The sequence below is a fragment of the Humulus lupulus genome, chromosome 8 (assembly GCF_963169125.1).
Source record: "Humulus lupulus chromosome 8, drHumLupu1.1, whole genome shotgun sequence".
Classification (NCBI taxonomy): domain Eukaryota; kingdom Viridiplantae; phylum Streptophyta; class Magnoliopsida; order Rosales; family Cannabaceae; genus Humulus; species Humulus lupulus.
This window is the reverse complement of record NC_084800.1, coordinates 81,320,044-81,338,606: the sequence shown is the minus strand read 5'-3', so window position 1 is coordinate 81,338,606 and position 18,563 is coordinate 81,320,044. Positions and strand designations below refer to the sequence as shown.

Below are 18,563 nucleotides of genomic sequence, written 5' to 3'. Positions count from 1 at the left end.
CGTACCTCTTGAGCTGGAGGTTGGACATGGTGTTCCCAACCTGATCTAGCAGGTCAGCCGCCAAGGGGGTCGTGTCCTGGCCGAGTTTAGGGCGGAAGCCTGCTTTGGCGGCTGGCCGATCCACGATCGGCTGAGGAGCGCTGAACTCGGCAGGACGCTCCGCGAACTCAACCTGAATACGGATCGTCAGGGCCTTGTAAGTTTCGTCCCTCCAGCACCGACCATTTTCCCAGGTCCGGTTGATCAGCCGGGACTGCTCATCCCGCAAGGCTAACTCCCCCTCCTCGAAAAGAGTCAGGCGTATGGGGAGAACAGGCAATGCAGGGATTTCTTTCGCAGCCAGCCGACTCTCACCATGTGACTCTTCAGCCGAGCCAGCTCGCCCCGTCCGGGGCCTCTTCCCGGTGTTTCCCTCTACGGCGCTAGCATCCGGGCCCCTCTTTCCCGAACTCCGGCTGACCGTCGCGCCCGCCTCCAATTCAATCACGGGGGGCTGGGCGGAGGTGGAGATTGCAGCAAGCTCCACGGCCTAGAGGGGGACCGCGGCCAGGACTCCTTCACCGGGATAGAGCTCCGTCCCGAACATTTCCCTGGTAAGGTGGGGCTCCGGGCCCTTCACCTCATTGTTCTTCCTGGGCGCCTTCTTGGCTGCCCTGTCCTTGATGAGCTGCCTCATTTCGCTGGCGGGGGTTGACATATCGGAATCCCCTGCAAAAGTACAAAAAAGGGAGTTAGGGCAATGAACCAATCAGACAAACACGCAAATCAAAGTTAGAAATGACCCAGGATGAACCCTCATCTATGCCCCAGGCGTGACTCAATTCCTCTAAAGCAAATGAATGGACCCGATCCCCTATGTCGTCTGGGTTCAGGAAGCCCCCGTATTGGAGGAACCCGGATAAGAACATGAGGACCTCCGAGCCTACGGGGACGGGAAACGAATGTCTCATCTCCCCATCGGCCCCGGACGCGGGGCCCGGGGCTACTAGCCTATCCCTAGCTAAGTCCCCGACTCGGGGAGCATAAGTTAAGATTAAAGGGGAGTTACCTCGCCCCGATACGCTAGCCCCGGGAGTCCCAGTGTTTGGTAGGGCATCTTCGAAGAGCTCCTCCGGCTCCTCTGAGGTGGCCGCCTCTGTCGGGGTCTGGTCCTTCTTACGCCGGGCCGCGTCGGCTCGCACCGCTCTTTCCACACTGGCAATGTGATCCAGGGCCAACTGCTCCCGGACGTCGACGTTCTTCTCGCAGGGGATGCCCCGAAGGTTCGGGATAACAATGGTCTGGATGGCCGCGAGCATCCCGACCACCCGACCAGTCAGAGATTGTCGTTTGTGACGTAGCCACCCACATCCAGATCCTCCGCGCTCAACTCGGAGTAAAACCTCCTCCTTTCCATGATGAACTCGGTAAGGGGGGTTTGAGCGAAAGGCCCTGTCACCCGGAAGACATGATAAGAGACGACTAATAAGGATAAGGAATATCAGACCAAAGGAGAGATCCAGAAAAATACTTACCCACTCGCTGGAAGTCCAGCAGCAGTGTGGGGTTCTTGTCCACGAGGAACCCGGATGTCAGGAACCAGTAATGCCTGACGTCCGGGGGATGCCTCCAGGAGCTGGTAGGAGCGGGGTAGCCACTCTGCGGCTTCAGTCTATAAAAGTCGTTCAGGGTCTTGTCCTTGACGTTGACCTGCAGCTCCAACTTGTAGAAGTACAGGACCCCCGCAGGGGTGGGCTCCGCGACTTCCTTCGCGATGGAAAACACCCGCCATCTAGCCAGCAGCCGGTACGCTTGAGGCAGAAGCTGGAACAGCGCAATTCCCACGTACGTCAAGAACCGCACGAAATAGTCGTGAAGCGAGAGCGTAGCTCCCGCATTGATGTGACCGGCGCTCCAGGCCCCGAATCCTTCCACGGACGTATGCGCTCGCTCCTCGATCCTGGCCACGCGGTTGTGAAAGAGTCCAAGAGTTGACTCGATGCCCAGACGCTGCTCTAGGAGCAACATCATCCGGTAGTTTTGGAACAGGTTGGGCGTCACGTCCATTTCCCACCTGTTGCCCTTGGGCGTCCGGGATCCAGAAACGGCGACAGGGGCCCTATTGACCTCTTCTTCAGAATGGAGCCTAACGACCGTTGCCATAGCTGACGATCTGGGAACAAAGAAAGAAAGCCAAGCAATCAGTACCTAAGCCCAAGAAAGTTGGTCAAGGTACGTGGGGTCTCCTAAGGACTGCTTGGAGCCCCTTCGGATCTGGTCCAGGGCTCCGAAGAGCTGCAGGACCCCGATCGGGAAAGAAGGAAACTACTAAGACCCACCCTCTGTCCGGGAAGCATCTGAATACGGAGCAACCCGAACCAGGCGGCCTTCCTAACAACTAAATATAAGGCCTAAACGCACGCATTAAAAGAACATCATAAGTTCACAAAGTCGTCAAGAGAGTCAGGAGGACTTACTGTGAGTGGTCGGCCGTAGAAGATGGTGGTGGTCCGACTGTAAGGACGGCAGAACCACGTTCTTGAAGTGGTGTAGCCGGTCTAGCAGTTCGTCGACAGGACAGGCCCGAGACGCGTAATCAGATGGAAGCGTAGAAATTGGGATTCTGGGGAACAGGCGGCGGCGCAGAGTCAGCCGATGGTGATATATGTCGTCGGCGATGTCGGACATGCGAATCTCGAGCAAAGCTTATCGGTTCTTGAACTGGTTCGAAGGTGTAAAAGTGCCAAGTTGGCCTTCGTGGGGTTTTTATAATGGCCCCAAGTCCTGGCCTCCGATCCAACGGATAGGCGTCTCTTCATCGGATGGTCAGGAGTCGCGCAGGGACATTTATGACTCCTTTCAGGTTGGATCCTCGCCATCTAAGATCTAACGGCCCAGAAGGGGCGGATGCCAAAGGTCGCCCCATCCTACAGTCCACCTCATCCCAAGGACATTAATGATGGACCCCCGTGCGGATGGGACGCTTCGTGACGCGCGCTAACACACTAGCCTAGACCTAGGGACCCTTGGGAGGGCTAGGCACCTGTGCAGCAATCGCCTGGTGACATGTGTACCCTTGCCACGAAGCGGGACAAAGGTAAACGTCCCCGGATATTGGTAAACGGTCCGGGCCAGGCGTACGGCCAGTACCACGGCCCGCTGTCACGGACCCGTGATCCCGGGCAGGAACTAGGAAGGCAACCATGCGAGCGCCCTGGGAGCGATGCAACCCTCCTCCTGGCAGGCCTAGGCGAAGGCTTGGGGGGTAAATGTTATCCCCATTTCCTGCATGGACTCGGGACCTTCGTCCAGGCCCATTGTCAGGGGATGTGTAAGCATGCGGGCCCGGCCCAAGTCCTCTTGGTACGGAGATGTCCGAGAGGAGGGGTATGGGCCGGGGATGCATGTCTGGGCCCATGGGAGGGGTCCGGCATGGCCCTCCGGGTCCCGTCCTCCGGGACAGTCGTCCGGAGGATGTGCAGATCATTCGGGCCCCCCACGTCATACGCGTCCTGGTCCCGGACCCTGGTACGGTCCGGGCATGTGGTAAATGAAGAGGGACCAAGGTCAACGATCCCGGATCACCTCATCCCCGGTTAGAGAGGTCAGGCGTCCAGGATCCTGAAGCCGCCCCACTCCGCGTGGGCGTTGTCCCCACTTTTCACCTGCAGAAAAGGCCACATCGGGATTGCACGCCGTCGTTTCAGGCCTACGCTGCCAAGTACTCTGACTGGTCTTGTCTCCTGAATCTGCCTCGTAACTCGAAGTGTCCAGACCAAAAGCATCGTTTTGTCGGGCAAGATATAGCTCTTGAGTCAACTTATTGGGCCTTAGCTGGTCTGGAATTCATGTATGTCGTATCTTTTGTATTGGGCTTCCACTAGAGAGGCCAAGAGTATCCGTACCTCTAATGGGCCTGGGTCATACCCGGCCCAAACCCGGTGTTCCCATAAGCCTATAAATACAGGATATAGAACACTGTATGGGGGAGATCCCCTGGAACACAGACAGTAACTCTGTCTAAATACAGAGAAAAACGCCATTGTAAAATGTTTTTCAAGCTCTAATGCTATCGACTCGTGGACTAAGGCTAGTTAACGCCCCAACCACGTAAAAACCCCGTGTTAACCTTCTTCTTTCACTACAATTATCCTTAAACAACCTTTATTAATAGAGTTGCCGAAAATCTCGGTAAACAATTAGAAAATTTGTGTACTTACACAATACAATAAATGACAATTAAAACTCAAATTAAGACATGCATTAATATGACTTGAACTATAAAATTACAATAAATGCACAACTAAAAACATTGAAACAAGACCTAAAATAATTAATAAGGGAAAATGTGCATCCTTGTGTTGGAAGTTGTTGAAGCCTTCCCAAGGTATGAACAGACTTAAATAAGATGATTTTATGTCTTCCAAGACATTTAAGCGTGCATGCTCTTCAAAATGAGTCTTCTAGAACCTTGACAATGTGGATTGGGCTCTCTTGACTTTGGTTTGGACCTAAGTTGGGCAACCATGAAGAAACAGATAGTTCTACTTACTGAATCAACTCAGTTAAAGCCTCTTTAAAACGTTTAACTCTAACGGTATGAAGTTAGAGTTAGATGAAGTTTAGATTAAGGGAATATGAAACTCAAGTGTTTAAATAGGGTGAAGATTACTCTCAAATCAAGCTAAAAAATATTACTCACTTGGATACAACAAACCCCGAAGCTATTAAATATAAATTTACCAATCATAGGTTAGATTTGACATTTTCATTCCCACGAAACCAAACTCCTATACCAAATACCCCTAAGTCTTGTAATTGGCCCACTAAGCAACCTTTATGGATCATTTGAGACTTCTCCTTACATCCTTGAAGGCCTACATCCATAATGATTATGAACAACTCTATTAGCTCCCTTATTTGCATAATTCAGAAATTAATAGCGATGGTCAAGGAGTTAGGTGCTTGACGACAACGATGAAGAGCTTATGATACTCAATGGTGACAGTGAAGGGCTTGAGTTGTCGACGGTGATAGCCAATAACGAAAAACGCTAACAATTAAAGGAAAAATTAATTACGATTTACCCTAATATCTAAAATGTGTTAATAGAGAAGAAAAGGTAACAATATTTTTGTAATTTATAATACATATATTTATGATAAGGCCATTTTTCTGACATATTTAATTAATATAAATTTTCTTATATATACTGAAGGGCTCCAACCCCATTATTATTTCTTTCCCAAAATCACCCATTTTATCTTCCAAAACTAGTGCCAAACGTCTCAACTACTACGTTGTATGCAAGTGGAAAAATACCAAAAACAAAATAATTGTACGTCTACATCTGCAACAATTGTAATGGTCGAAAGTTGAATCATGCATTAATCAAAAGATGAAAAAACATCTAAACATAAACATAAGACACCGTTAATGCACATTAACGCTGGACACCTGTATTTTTAATTTTATCCATCAATCACTTGTATACGGTTCAAACCAAAATAATAATAATAATTTTTTTTAAAAAAAAAAAAAGGTTAATAGGAGGGAAGTGAGATGGAAAATCATCTTGTTTGGCAAGAAAAATGTAGAAGGAAAATAAGTGAAAGGTTTCTAATCTCCTAGAGCGTGCTTACGTCTAAATTAGAAAACCACAATACAAATGGTCTAATGCAATACTTATTAGGGGTGAAAAAGTAAGAAAAATGAGTGAGCATTAAAAGAGAAATCAAATTCGCTAATAAGCAGAATCCACAATCCGAAAGTTCAACGTTCAATGTTCAAAAAAGCATAGTTATTCCCCAAGCACTGCTGATCCTGCAACCAACTAAAACACTAAAAACAGTTATGCTTTGCATATATCCATAGTTTTGCTAAAAGAGCAACTAAAAAAAGCATAACCAACGAACAAAATAACCATGTTTCATGCCAAACGAAAAAACTAAGTCAAGTCTCACTCAGTTCCTGTCCCTGACGATTCAGGAATTGAGTACCACTCCGATCAAACAAATCATGAACACGAATGAAAGTGGTAAAAGATTTTATCAAATCAGAGGCGGTCAGACAATTGACACACAGATGGCATGGCATTCCACGCACAATGACCAAAGCCCATCATCTCTTGACCTAGCGAAGCAGTGCCGCTAGCCATGTGCTTGTTGTAGTCATTTGCCAATCCATCACCTAGGACTGTGGCAATGGTATCGCTCACCAAGGTGGGGTCCAGGTACCCTGTAGTCTGATCAAACCATTCTGACCCAAGTAACGCATCAGGACGAATATTCATTTGCGTACTTAGTTCTCTCTCTTTCGCTGTGACTGAATCTGTTTCAAATGGCTCTAGTTTCACAGTGCTCCCTGGAAGAATAACAATGGCAGTTGCGTCAATGTGAATAGTTGTTGTACAAGAAAAACAAAAAACAAAACAATTAAGCATTTCCTTAGTAAAATAATATTAATAAACAATAAAATGTAACCTTTTTCCAAGCCATAAAGAAGGAAAATTACCAGGAAAGGTGTTTAAGGGTAGTGGTTCTTCCATGGAGCTTCCACTATTACTAATGCACTCGTTGTTGAAAAGTGAAGTAGCAGAATGACAAAAAGGAGATTCTCTGTAGTCCTCCCATTCAGTTTCGCAAAAATTTAAAGGGCTATTATCAACCACGTCACAAGGAGTAATACTTGATGAATTTGAACTCTTTTCAGATAAATGCTTCTTTCCACTGCCTAGAGTCTTCGATTCATGAAGCAAATCTTCCAGCAGGCCACTATTGCGTGGTGTAGAGCACTCTGACTCAAACACACCAACTGTAGGAGGAGAATGAATATAAGTATCAACCGACTCAAGTAAAGGTGGTTGGGGAGAAGTGCCCCAGGCGCCTAAATCAGTTTCTGTATATTGGAGTGAAGGGAGCTCCAACTTCACATTCCCATAAATGGGCTTGGAAGCAGAAGAATTGCCATTTGAAAGGGCATGGCTACCCTGCATTACATCATAAGACAGCAGGCTCTTATTAGGATCAAGATCGTGCTGAAAAGTTGACCACGGGCTAACAACTTTGCCACAATTAACCTGACACTGGTCAAACAGAGGAAATCCGTTCTGGACACACCCACTGGAATCTGGAAAATCATCTGATGTTTCTCGAAGACGCTTATGGCGGTTAAGTGTTGAGGGTATGAAACTATAACATTGAGGTGAAGCTATACCTTTCATAAGCATAGAATTCATAGACATTTCTGGCAGTTCTGAAACACAAGGCAATACATCAGTGTTTGCCTTTAAACCTTTAAAAACAACATCAGGTATCTCAAAACTATTAGCCTGCATGGGATCGTTTTGTCCATTATCCCCACAATTAATTCCACCAGTACTCTGCCCTTGATTTTCTTGACATGCTTGCAAACAGAGGTCAGCAGGGTACAGGGGCAAGCCAGCCCGCTGACGTCTCTTAATGCGGGTATTCCAATAATTTTTTATCTCATTATCGGTGCGACCAGGCAACTACGAACAGTAAAAAGAGACTGTTAATTATCTCCTCTGCTAAATGAAAGATATTTGTTCGATTAGAGAACTAAAGCGGGTAGAGAAGTATTACTGATAGTACATAAAGACTATTTGATATACATAAATTCAAATTCTCATTATTTCTGATTACAGTTAAAGATGAAATGCATACCCCATAAGGATAGGTGGAATGGTTTAGTTTTGGGGTTGCTATCATGAGAATGGAGATTCAGATCCACATGGGGACATACCTAACAATTTGCTAGAGTTTCCTATCTCCCAAAGAATCGTAGGGTCCCAATTATAGTAAATGGTATAGTTCGGGGACCCATAACGGCTGATATTGTTAAAACCTTATTACATAATTTCTATATCTATAAATTCAGAAAGAGGCATAACATATTTTTAATAGGTCAGCGCTGTAAAGTAGTTTATTTATCTTAATACTTTTTTCTGGATATTGGATCCTACTATTCTTTGGAAGATAGGAAACTCTAGCAAATTGTTAGGTATGTCCCCATGTGGATCTGAATCTCCATTCTTACTGTAGCAAACCCAGAAGCTAAAACATTCCCTCAAAATTTCACTTTTAGCAATTAAACTTATAATTTTCTAGCAAGTCCTTTATACTAGCAATTAAACTTATAATTTTCTAGCAAGTCCTTTATACTAACAAAGATTTAAAATAACTTGTCAATAAAAAGCAAAGATTTAAAATTTTACAAGAAAGAAAAAAAAAGCACGTATTCCTCATCTGTAAGCATCTAAATGCATTTAGGAAAAGAAATTTTCTTAATCTGCATGATTTTTTATAATTAATTCTATAAAAAAAATGACTCGTACTAGTAAAAAGGATTTAATTGCTAAAACTTAAAAACTTTAAGGACCAAACTGAAATAAGTAGTATAGTTTTTAAGGAATACTGAAGCGTATATTAGTTCTCTCTCCTGCTATACTCCAAAAAACAAAGCTTATAAAGACAACAGGCACAGATAAAAATGCCTGTGGTTAATACCATATGCATTGTTTAAAAATATATTTTTGAGGCACGTCGTGGAGTGAAGCACGAAAACAAAAAAGCCTAAAGGCTTTACACCTTTGGACTGAATTTAAATTGTTAAGTTTAGCCTAGGACTGAATTTATTGTATAAAAACCTAGCATTAATTCAAAAATATGAAATAAAAGCACTTGAGGCTGCAACGACAATCTAAACTTTTACCTTAGAATTGGAGTTAGCTTTACATGTATTATGCTTTGAGCCTTTTACAATTTGGGAGACTTATTTTATGTTGTATTTGAACGTTAAAATGCAGTTTGTTTAAGAATTTAGCCTTAATTTCTAGTGATGTGTTTTGTTTATTTGATTTATTAATTTGGATTATTAGTGTTTGGCAGTTTACAAATTTAAACGTGATCTTTTTAATATAATAATAATAAAATAAAATAACTGATACTCACTTGTGAAGCCATCCGTGCCCACTTGTTCCCCATCTGAGAATGGAGTTTAATAATCAACCTCTCTTCATCTTGAGAAAAAGCACCCTTCTTCAAATTTGGCCGCAAATGATTTGCCCATCGTAGTCTGCAACTTTTGCCACAACGAGAAAGCCCTGAGTGCTTCTGAACTGCATTCCAGTTACCTTCCCCGTGCTTATTAACATAGTCCATCAAAATTTCATCTTCAGTGGACGTCCATGGCCCTTTCTTCAAAACAAGTCCCCCACTTGAGCTCCCTCCATTATTATCATCAATTAATGGTGAATCACTATGATATTTGGAGATTTGCCCGTCTTCACTCTCATTTGTTGACCCGCTCATCTCTAAATTTGATATCAATTAAAAATGCCTACCAAGAGCTAAGAAACAAGCAAATGGTAGGTTGAACCTGGACATGTAGATAATAACAAGTTAAATATTAGATATTCTTATTTACATGGCACTATGACAACCAATAAAATTTTCTGCAAATAAAATAGAGTAATCCATGGAAAACACCATAAATTCATATTTAAAAAATAAATAAATAAATAATTGGGTTTGGTTGTGGTCGTAGGCATAAGCCTAATGGTACTACACTTCTTCCCCAAAGTCCAAAAAAAAGGACTTGCTTGGATTAACAAGTTTAATTGCTTAAATAAATTGAAAATGAAAGTAGGATATGTTGTTCTGATTTTCATATTCTTTTTATTTTAAAAACAAAACCTCAAGCTTGTATAGTTGTATTACACATAATAGGTTAATGATACAAGGAAAAAAGTGAGTGGAAGTAACCACTAAAAGCAGAAGCCTAAAAACAAACAAAGAAATAAAAATTACAAGTCATTACAAATAAACTGCCCATCTCTGACGAAATCAGAGAATGCAACACCTTTGAATTCTTTATAATATAACCAAAAAGCTGCCCAAATGTCTAATCTTATCAAATTCAGAGAATAAGGCACGTTTGAATTCTTAAGACATTATACAACCAAATAGCTACCCAATGTCTAATTTTATCACAAATGCAATCAAAACATTTCTCTCTACATCTTGAAAGATTCTACTGTTTCTTTCCATCCAAAGAGCCTAGAAAATAGCCTTTGCTGCTGTAACCTAAAGGATCTATCCAGCTTTGGCCCCTTTCAAATTGAAGCACAGCAAGTCCATGCAATGATGGGGTATACTCCAACAAAAGCTAATAAGTAAATTATAACACACCTTTTTTACTCAATACCATGCTTCTTTCTTGGATCAGGAAGAAAAGAAATTAATAATATTTGACAAAAATGGCTATTTATCATTCTATACCGAAGAACAATATTCTGGTGACAAAAGAGTATAGATTACCAAATTCAATCCTAAAAACTACTGGAAATTAAATCAAGTGATGGGATGAGCATAGACTACAGTATATTCCACTTTTTCTCCAACGCCTGGCAAATCATTGTGGTACAATATCCTGCACTTAGAGGAAAACCAGAAACTGCTATTTGGTTGGTCTTCAACATAGTCTGGTTCAAGCTTCCGGTGGGTCATGGCACCAACCAAAAAAACAAGGTTCCCATCATTGCTAATTGTGGTCACATAGTCTTGCATCCTCACCAATTCCTTCAAACTGTATGATAGACCTACTTTGCGAGAATCGACCGGCAAATATTGGGTGACAGAATTCTTGATCACCGATAAAGTTTCTCGCGCTTATCACTAGCACTTATGCTAAGTTTCTGTAATAATTGCAACATGACACCACAGAACCTCTTTAAATGCTCTTGGTAACTGAGCAAATGGTTTAACTTCAATAAGAACACCTTTCTCTGTTCTCACATGCACAAAGAAGAACAAAAGGCTATATTCAATTAGTAACAAGTAAATTCTTTGGACGGCATCCCATGTCCAGCGGTGTTGTCCACCAGAACATCGATGTGAGGAAGACCGGAGGTTCTTGAGGTGCAGTAGAAGGAGCTTACATCTTACGTATTGACGGCCATGTTCTAGCTTTCCATTTGGGCCTTGCAATCTCCCAGCTTTCTTAAGAGCACTATCCAAGATCATTAGTAGAGCCTGATGAGTAATATCAAGTCTGTAATCTCCCGTGAATTTTTTTTATTCTTCTTTAAGGAAATGTAAATGTTTCATCAGAGCTCAGAAGCTGATAATTGGAGAGATTTTATATTTTAAAAACATGGGTAAATATGGTTGAGGCCCATCAACAAGAAACTCTAGTTCGAGTTATCTTTGACTGCTGCCCCGTAACTTAGGATATTAATAATCCAAAGTGGGGACCCACTGCTTTCAGATTTTTTTTTTAAAATAAAACTGCCTTGTATTAACAATAGAGAAAATAGGGGTTGGAAAAAACCAGCAGTATCACAAAGAAAAGTGTGATACAGACCAAAATAAAAAAAGAACAGTTACCCATAACCTGATCTTATACAAAAGACATCGCTAGAGAATCCTTCAAAAGCCTTCCATTTCTTTCAAAACAAATTCCCCAGAAAGAAGCCGACACGGCAGTAGCCCAAAGAATCTTCTTCTCCTTGCCCCCGGTAATATGGAACATCAAACGCTCCTCACATTGAGGAGGAATACCCCAACAGACTAAACTCATTTAACAGTTTGTACCACAGCTTCAGTGAAAAATCACAATGAAAAAATAGATGGTTGACAGTCTCACTCCCCCTTATGCATAATAGACACCAACTCGGAGAGGCGGCAAGGAAAGGCTCTCTTTGGAAGAACTTCATGCACATTCAACTTGCCCCACAACAGAAGCCATAAAAAAAATTCTAACATAGGGTCCAGAGTGCTTGTACTTCATTATGCATCAAACTCATATTGGAAACTACAAGATTAAGAGCACGGGTATCCAAAAGACTAAGCCTCTTCAGTTAGCTTCTACTTGCCTTAAAAACGCTATCCTTGTCAAGTGTCCCAAGATTCTAGGCATAGCCCCTAACTCCCCGCTACCACATTCACAAATGCCACATCAGCCTCACCAAGGGCTTCAACAATGCCAGTTAAGATCGGTTGAAGAACATCCCACGTGTGCCACTATCGGTTTAAGATGTGTTGGTGTTTTTTTTCTTAGACTGTCTTTCATAGTTGCACTAATATGATTATGTGTACTACCACGTGTGCCACTATTACTAAGCTTTTGAAAATTGCTTTAATTTTTACGATTCAAAATCCAAATCATGGTACAATGAAAGCTCATTAGGAGATCTGTATTCAAAAAAAATGTGGGGTAATTGACTTGACCAGATTTTCGAGACCCAATTCTGGATAAGATTAGTTGAAGACTAGATGGATAGAAGAAAGAAAATAGAGATAAAAAGATTTTAAGAATTTCTATGGGGGGAGGGGAGGATTACATTGGAGAACATTTGATCAGTAAGAAAATTATTTGCCTACCTAAGAAGATAGGAGTGGGGTTAGGCAGTAGCAACATTTTAAAATGTAACAAACCTTAACCAATGAACGACTATGGTGCTTTCCTCCTGAAAAAGATACATCATGGCATAAAGTTATCAAGCTAGCAAAAAATGGGTGAGATACTGCCAAGAGTTTTACAGTAGCTTATAGAAGCACATGGAAGTTCATCTCAGTAAGATATCAGGAAATTTCAGCACATCATATTCAAGCCTGGGAAAAAAAAAATATTTAATTTTGGGAAGATATGGGATGGGGTGGGGCGGGGTGGACCTTAATTTCCATAAAAATCTTAACAAACGGGAATTTCGACAGATAAAATACGTAATCATGGTGATGGTTCATCTACTAGTTGTACGTCAATTGCAAATAGAAGGGTTTGGAAGGAAGAAAGCTTACAATTATTCTCTTGCAAGCAATGTTAAGTACCAAGACATTTTTTCTTCGTAGGGTGAGGCGTAAGCCTCAAACATTCAATTAGAAAAATACTTCTAAAAATACCTAAACATACCAAGCATTAAGATTTAAAACTAAAAAAATCATAACGTAAAACCAAATACTATTTTTTTTTTTTTAAAAAAAGACAACATAATACATGTTCAACCAAACATAGCATAAAATGTCTCACAAATTGTCTAAAACTCTAATTTAAAAATAAAAAGTCTAGTTTCTAGAACTACAATGCCGGGTTCTACTATCCTTGAACAAGCTTGGATAGTAAACACGATTAGACTCATAAATCATCTTCCAACTCATCGTTAGTTCAAAGATCTTATGAAGAATTGTCATTTCTTATAACCTTATCATCCTCATTATCACTATCAATATCCCCCATTCGTCTTCATCCAAATCTATTATTACATTCTCCTTTTTCTTTCCTAAAATAAAAACATAGTAGATAACAATTAATCTATTATTATAGTCTACCAAAAGACTAATAAGTTCAAGAAGGGGAAAAAAATACCTTAGCTAAGTAAGAGCTCTAGGATTCCAACTACAATCAGCACTAGGAACAGCGACTCACTTTCTTTTTTTTTTGTTTTTTGACAGCTCTTTCTCAGGATGCTATATGGGTTTCATTTAAATTTTTTTTTTATTTAAAAAAAAAAAAATCACTGTTTCTTTATTTTTTTCTTTGCAGACAGCTACCCGTAAGGAGAAAAACAGAAAACGCCTTAGCTAAGGTTCATTAAACTTACACCTTTTTCTATTGTTTGCATTAATAACCTAGACAGGAAAAGTCTAGTACAAGTAAAGGTGTTTTGGCGGTTGTTTACATTGAGAAAGCTTAATACTCAACAAAAATTTAGTGTAGGAAACATTTCCTATACAATTATCCTAGTTGTGCTCTGTGCAAACTGGAACTGAAACTAGCAACAATATCTTTGTATGCTACCCATTCACCGGCATCTTATGGTCAAGAATGTTACATGAATTTGACGTAACTTGGGTATGGCCTGCTGATTTGCAGGACATTATGCACCAGATGGACAGCCTTGGTTCTTGGAGTGGTACTAGGAGGCAAACAGAAGTCTTTATGGAACGCAGCTGTTTAGGCAGTTTTGTGTTCATGGCTAAAGAAAAATATTAGGATCTTTCAGGATTTGGAAGATGATCTCCAATCCTTATTGGGATAGAGTGAAATGTTAGCGCCAAATAATGATTACCACTTGTAGATGTAACTAAAGATGATATCACCTGTGATCTTAATACACAAGTTTCATTTCTTATTAAAAAATGATACCAATACCATGTGAAAGTTTGCGGACTGCTTGTGCATGCCCATGTTTGCTAGTTCCAGCGTGTTTATTATGTATTTATCCGTATAAACAAATGACTCAAAGTATAGTCTACAGTGAGAACCTTAGTAACATGAATACACTAAAGGAAATTAAAACAAATCCAATTATAACAACCAGTTCAAGACAATGAAAACTGCAAACATTTCCAGACGAAACGCAGCAAGGAAAAGTCCCATTCGTGTCAGACTAAATCTTCATAAACAACTTGCAATTCGAAATTATAGAAAAAGGTGAAAATTATAATTAAAAAAAAAAAACCATGCCCAGACCAGAATCATGAGAGTGAACATAATCACCGTATTAGTGAATTAATTAAAAAATGCTCATAAGAGAAATGGTACACTAAATTGTCATTTATTGCTATGGTCCTCTTATTTGCTATAAAAAGACCATGCTTAAAATAAATTATATATAAAAAAAAACCCCAATTCATTCAATTCGAAACACTTACCATAAAAAAATATATAAATATAATTTTAAAAGAAAAAGTGGAAATAAATTACCTGATTCTTGGTGGAAACTATCAATAAAAATATTGTGATTTTTTTATATCTGATGAATTAATGTGCTGAGCTGACCAAATCGCGAAGACCTACATGTAAATTCCCAATTATCATCAAAAGTCAGCTTAAAAAAACAAAACAAAACGAAAAATTCAGATTAGGCCCTCAATATTGATAGTAACAGAGTAAAATTCCCTAGATAGATCCGATTCAACAGAAACCCTAGAAAACGTAATTGAAGGACAAAAGTGGAAGAATTGCGATGTGGGTCGAGATCGAAACCTCAAACTATGAAAGAAAATAAGGAGAATCTGAGCGTAAAGAGCGCAGCACATCAAGACTGAGACTGAGATTCTTCATTGGAGAAAGTGAATCATATTGAAAGAAAGAGAAGAGATGTACATAAAGAAAGAGAGAGAGAGAGAGAGAAAGAAAGAGAAAGGTGGAAGATTTGGAGAGAATAACGAGGAAACTCAGTGTAGAAATGGCAAAACACGAGACAGAATAGGCTAAATTAAAGGAGGAAGACTACACATACCTTAATCTTCTTCCATCTCACCATCACTTTTTCTTTCTCCGGTTGTTTTCCTCCTTAGTTTTCTTTCTCTCACTTCCATCATAGTATTACTTTATAATATTTTATAACAATTATTTTTATTAAAAAAATTACTTTTATAATATTCTAATATTCATAATTAAATATTTTCAATTAAAAATAAAGTATAATTATATTTATTAATTAGCGTGAATTAATATAAAAAGTGTCACAACAAGTGAAAGTGACATATCCATAATAACACAACATAAAAGTACAGCACAAAGTTAGTGTAGTTTAAGTTCATGTGTATTCTTTGGTTGTTTATTTGATTGGAGTATGGCTACTAATAAGTGGACTTTTTGGTATTTTCCTCTTTTTTTAAAAATAGTATGTATTGTGTTAAGTACGGATACGCCTTGACTTTTAATTTAAAAATTATGAATTTTGGTGGCTGTTTAACTATCGGAAACATTTTTTTTCAATTCAATGGCATATTATATCATCTATAAGTCTCACTTTGTAGCATAATCACACTTAATTAATTTGTTATCCACAAAGACCTCTATCAAGTCCTTGAAAATTTCAATGATAAAATAGATTTACTCTTTTTATTAAATAAATAAACATATTTAATTAAATTCATTATTATTTTATAGATAACATTTATTCAATTACTCAATGTATTGTCCCTAGATATTATGAGAGATTATTACGATCAATTCCTATTTATTTGAGAATTTTTTATATCAAATTTGAAATCAAAATGCATAAGATATGCATCACACGTGTGTAGATATTATCACATTTCACTAATTAATTTATTCTTTAATATTTAATTAAGAAAAATTATTGAGTAATTATCTAGTAGTTTCCTAAAAAGGACTATTGGTGTACTCCTTTTACTAGTGTCTGTTTTTTTTATACGAGAGTACAAAAGAATATTTGAATATTGATTTTAGTACCACAAATTATTTAAAATTTTCTGAAAATTGGCGTGATGTATATTATCCACATACCGAAAACACACATGTACAGCAGTGGTCTCTTTTTCCCCAAGACTGTTGTAGTTTTACATTTATCTTCTTAATCACATCTTTATCATTGAATACTAAGCACTCAATTGCTTCAAAATTCGAGTTGAGGAAAGTATGAGCATGTTAAAATTTATCGAATATAGTTGAAAAAGAAAGGTCATTTAAGTCTAGCATTAGTAGGGATGCATATTTTTTACATTGGGACGAGGCCCCGCGGGGACCCACCCCTAATGGGGTGGGGAATCCCCGTCTAAATGGAGAACGGGGCGGGGACGGGGATAATTTTTAATCCCCAAATATTAAATGGGACGGGAACGGAGATAGTAACTTTTTTAATATTTTAAATTTTATCTAGGATAATGTTTAATATTTTAAATAATAAATATTGTGCAATATTTTAATTTACGATTTTTAATTTAAAATTTATTTTTAAAATAAATGGGTTCCTCATGGGGATCCCCCGCCCCAATAGAGGATTCCCCACCCCGCCCCCGATGGGGAATAAGCATGGATGGGGCGATAACGGGGATTAAAAATATAAATGGGGACTGGGACAGGAGGAGCACTCCCCGCTAATTCTCCGCCCAGTGTGCATCACTAAGCATTAGAGTTCCAACTTAAAACTAATTGTAATATTTGCCTATATAAATGCAATGTGTTTTCTATGTTTTTCTAATCTAAAACTTTATTTTTAATATACCCCAACTTGAAATAATATCAAACCCAATATTTGACATAATACCACAAGGTCGACTAAAGAAATTTTTAGGAATATATATATATATATATATATGAATGCCATACAACTGGTTAAAAAACTTGTGGAATACATGTCGTCTGAAACAAAATTCGATAGAACAAAGTGGCACATATCGCCCTACAAGTCCCAAATGGAAGTTAAGGGTATAGTGCAACAGAATTTTTAATATTGGCTCTTGATGTCATGTTACATATTGAGTAAAGAAGATGGGGTTCAGTTTTAAGTTAGAACTTCAATCCTATTCCTAAATGGTATTCCTCTCTTAACATGTAAAGTGGTATTAAGAGTCAAGGCTAAATTTTCACATTTATCCACCTTTAACCTCCAATTGAGACCTTTCTTTGTCGTGTTGGATTCTCTGATCTTTTTCGCATAAGGAGATGTTTATACTTAAATTTCTTAATCAGCTTCAAATATATTCCCATAAGTTTTTTGAGTCAGCCTTGTGGGATCCTCTCTAATGTCATGTTCGTTCATGTTGTGTTTAAGGCTGTTCATCATCTAAAACTTTAGGCCTAAACAAGATGAAGTGTATTGGAAATAGTCCAATATGGAAGGAATATGGGAAACACAAAACTCTAATATAAGAAAGCGTAACTCTACTAATTAAGCACTAATTGATTTTAAATTGGAACCCCAAACCTACACTTAATAGCCCTTTATCTCAATTTATAATACCAATTAAATATTAAGCTACATAAATAACTCATATAATGTTATGATTAATTAAATATAATGTGTAAATTGTGTTACACAAGTTGATGTAAAACAATTTATAGGTTCACTCAAGCTTGATTGAAATTATGAATTTTTATTATAGGCAACTAAAATTAATTTTTTAGGGTCTAAAGTGATACGATGAGGTATTTAAGGATCTTCAAAATGTTTGGAAACTTAAACATAGGTATTGGGTAGCAAGATGGGGGATATGTCGCCACCCTTTGGGCGACATATTGATTTGAGGCTATCAAGAGTGAGCCTAGCTATAAGTGGCAATAGGTTGTGGGTCCTACTGTGCAAACTTTGTTTTTTGGCACCAAAATTGTGTTTTAAAAATGTTTGATCCCATTGGTTAAGCCTAGGATGGTGCTAACAATATAAATAGGGTTTTAAAAGTTCTAAAACTTTGATCACGCATTTGAACTCTTTCTCTAGCTCTCAAAGATTGCGCTTTTTCTCCAAGAAACTCACAAGATTTGCTTGACTTATGTGAGTTTCGAGGCTTTTTGTATCCCAATCCTCATTCCTCCATTGTAGAAGGCTCAAGCCCACCAAGGTGTTAGGAGTGGTGCCCTTGAAAGCATATGTATTAGACAATATTTTTATGAAATATAATTGAGATGAATTTTTGCATATATTGATTGTTTATTGTTATTATTTGAATAATATTATATGAATATCAGAAAATTCTCATATTCATTATTGTGACTACAATCTTGTATTGGTACGAGAGGAATAAGATTTTTGGGAACGAATTTAAGTAGTTCACAGTAAAACACACTTATATGGAATCTTTGGATTAAAT

General features: G+C 39.2%; 1 protein-coding gene across 2 annotated transcripts; it reads right to left on the bottom strand.

Moving 5' to 3' along the window:
• Positions 1–5,682: 5,682 nt before the first annotated feature.
• LOC133797943 (transcription factor GAMYB-like) lies at positions 5,683–15,327 on the bottom strand. Of its 2 annotated transcripts, none has more exons than XM_062236077.1 (5): positions 15,245–15,327; positions 14,707–14,795; positions 8,952–9,378; positions 6,493–7,489; positions 5,683–6,342 (listed from the first exon to the last, which is right to left on the bottom strand). In XM_062236077.1, exons 3-5 carry the CDS (start codon positions 9,309–9,311, stop codon positions 6,035–6,037), a joined length of 1,665 nt encoding a protein of 554 aa, XP_062092061.1. In that variant the 5' UTR covers positions 9,312–9,378; positions 14,707–14,795; positions 15,245–15,327; the 3' UTR covers positions 5,683–6,034. The 2 variants fall into 2 exon arrangements, with proteins under 2 accessions (XP_062092061.1, XP_062092062.1); XM_062236078.1 differs by lacking the exon at positions 15,245–15,327 and adding an exon at positions 14,989–15,205.
• Between the last annotated feature and the right edge of the window lie 3,236 nt (positions 15,328–18,563).

Excerpts from the sequence above, each read along its gene's own strand:
- LOC133797943 (XM_062236077.1), bottom strand. The coding sequence starts at position 9,311 with ATGAGCGGGTCAACAAATGAGAGTGAAGACGGGCAAATCTCCAAATAT. Across the intron at positions 7,490-8,951 it reads GGGCACGGATGGCTTCACAA|TTGCCTGGTCGCACCGATAA; the intron begins GTGAGTATCAGT and ends TACTGTTCGTAG. Across the intron at positions 6,343-6,492 it reads ACCCTTAAACACCTTTCCTG|GGAGCACTGTGAAACTAGAG; the intron begins GTAATTTTCCTT and ends TTATTCTTCCAG.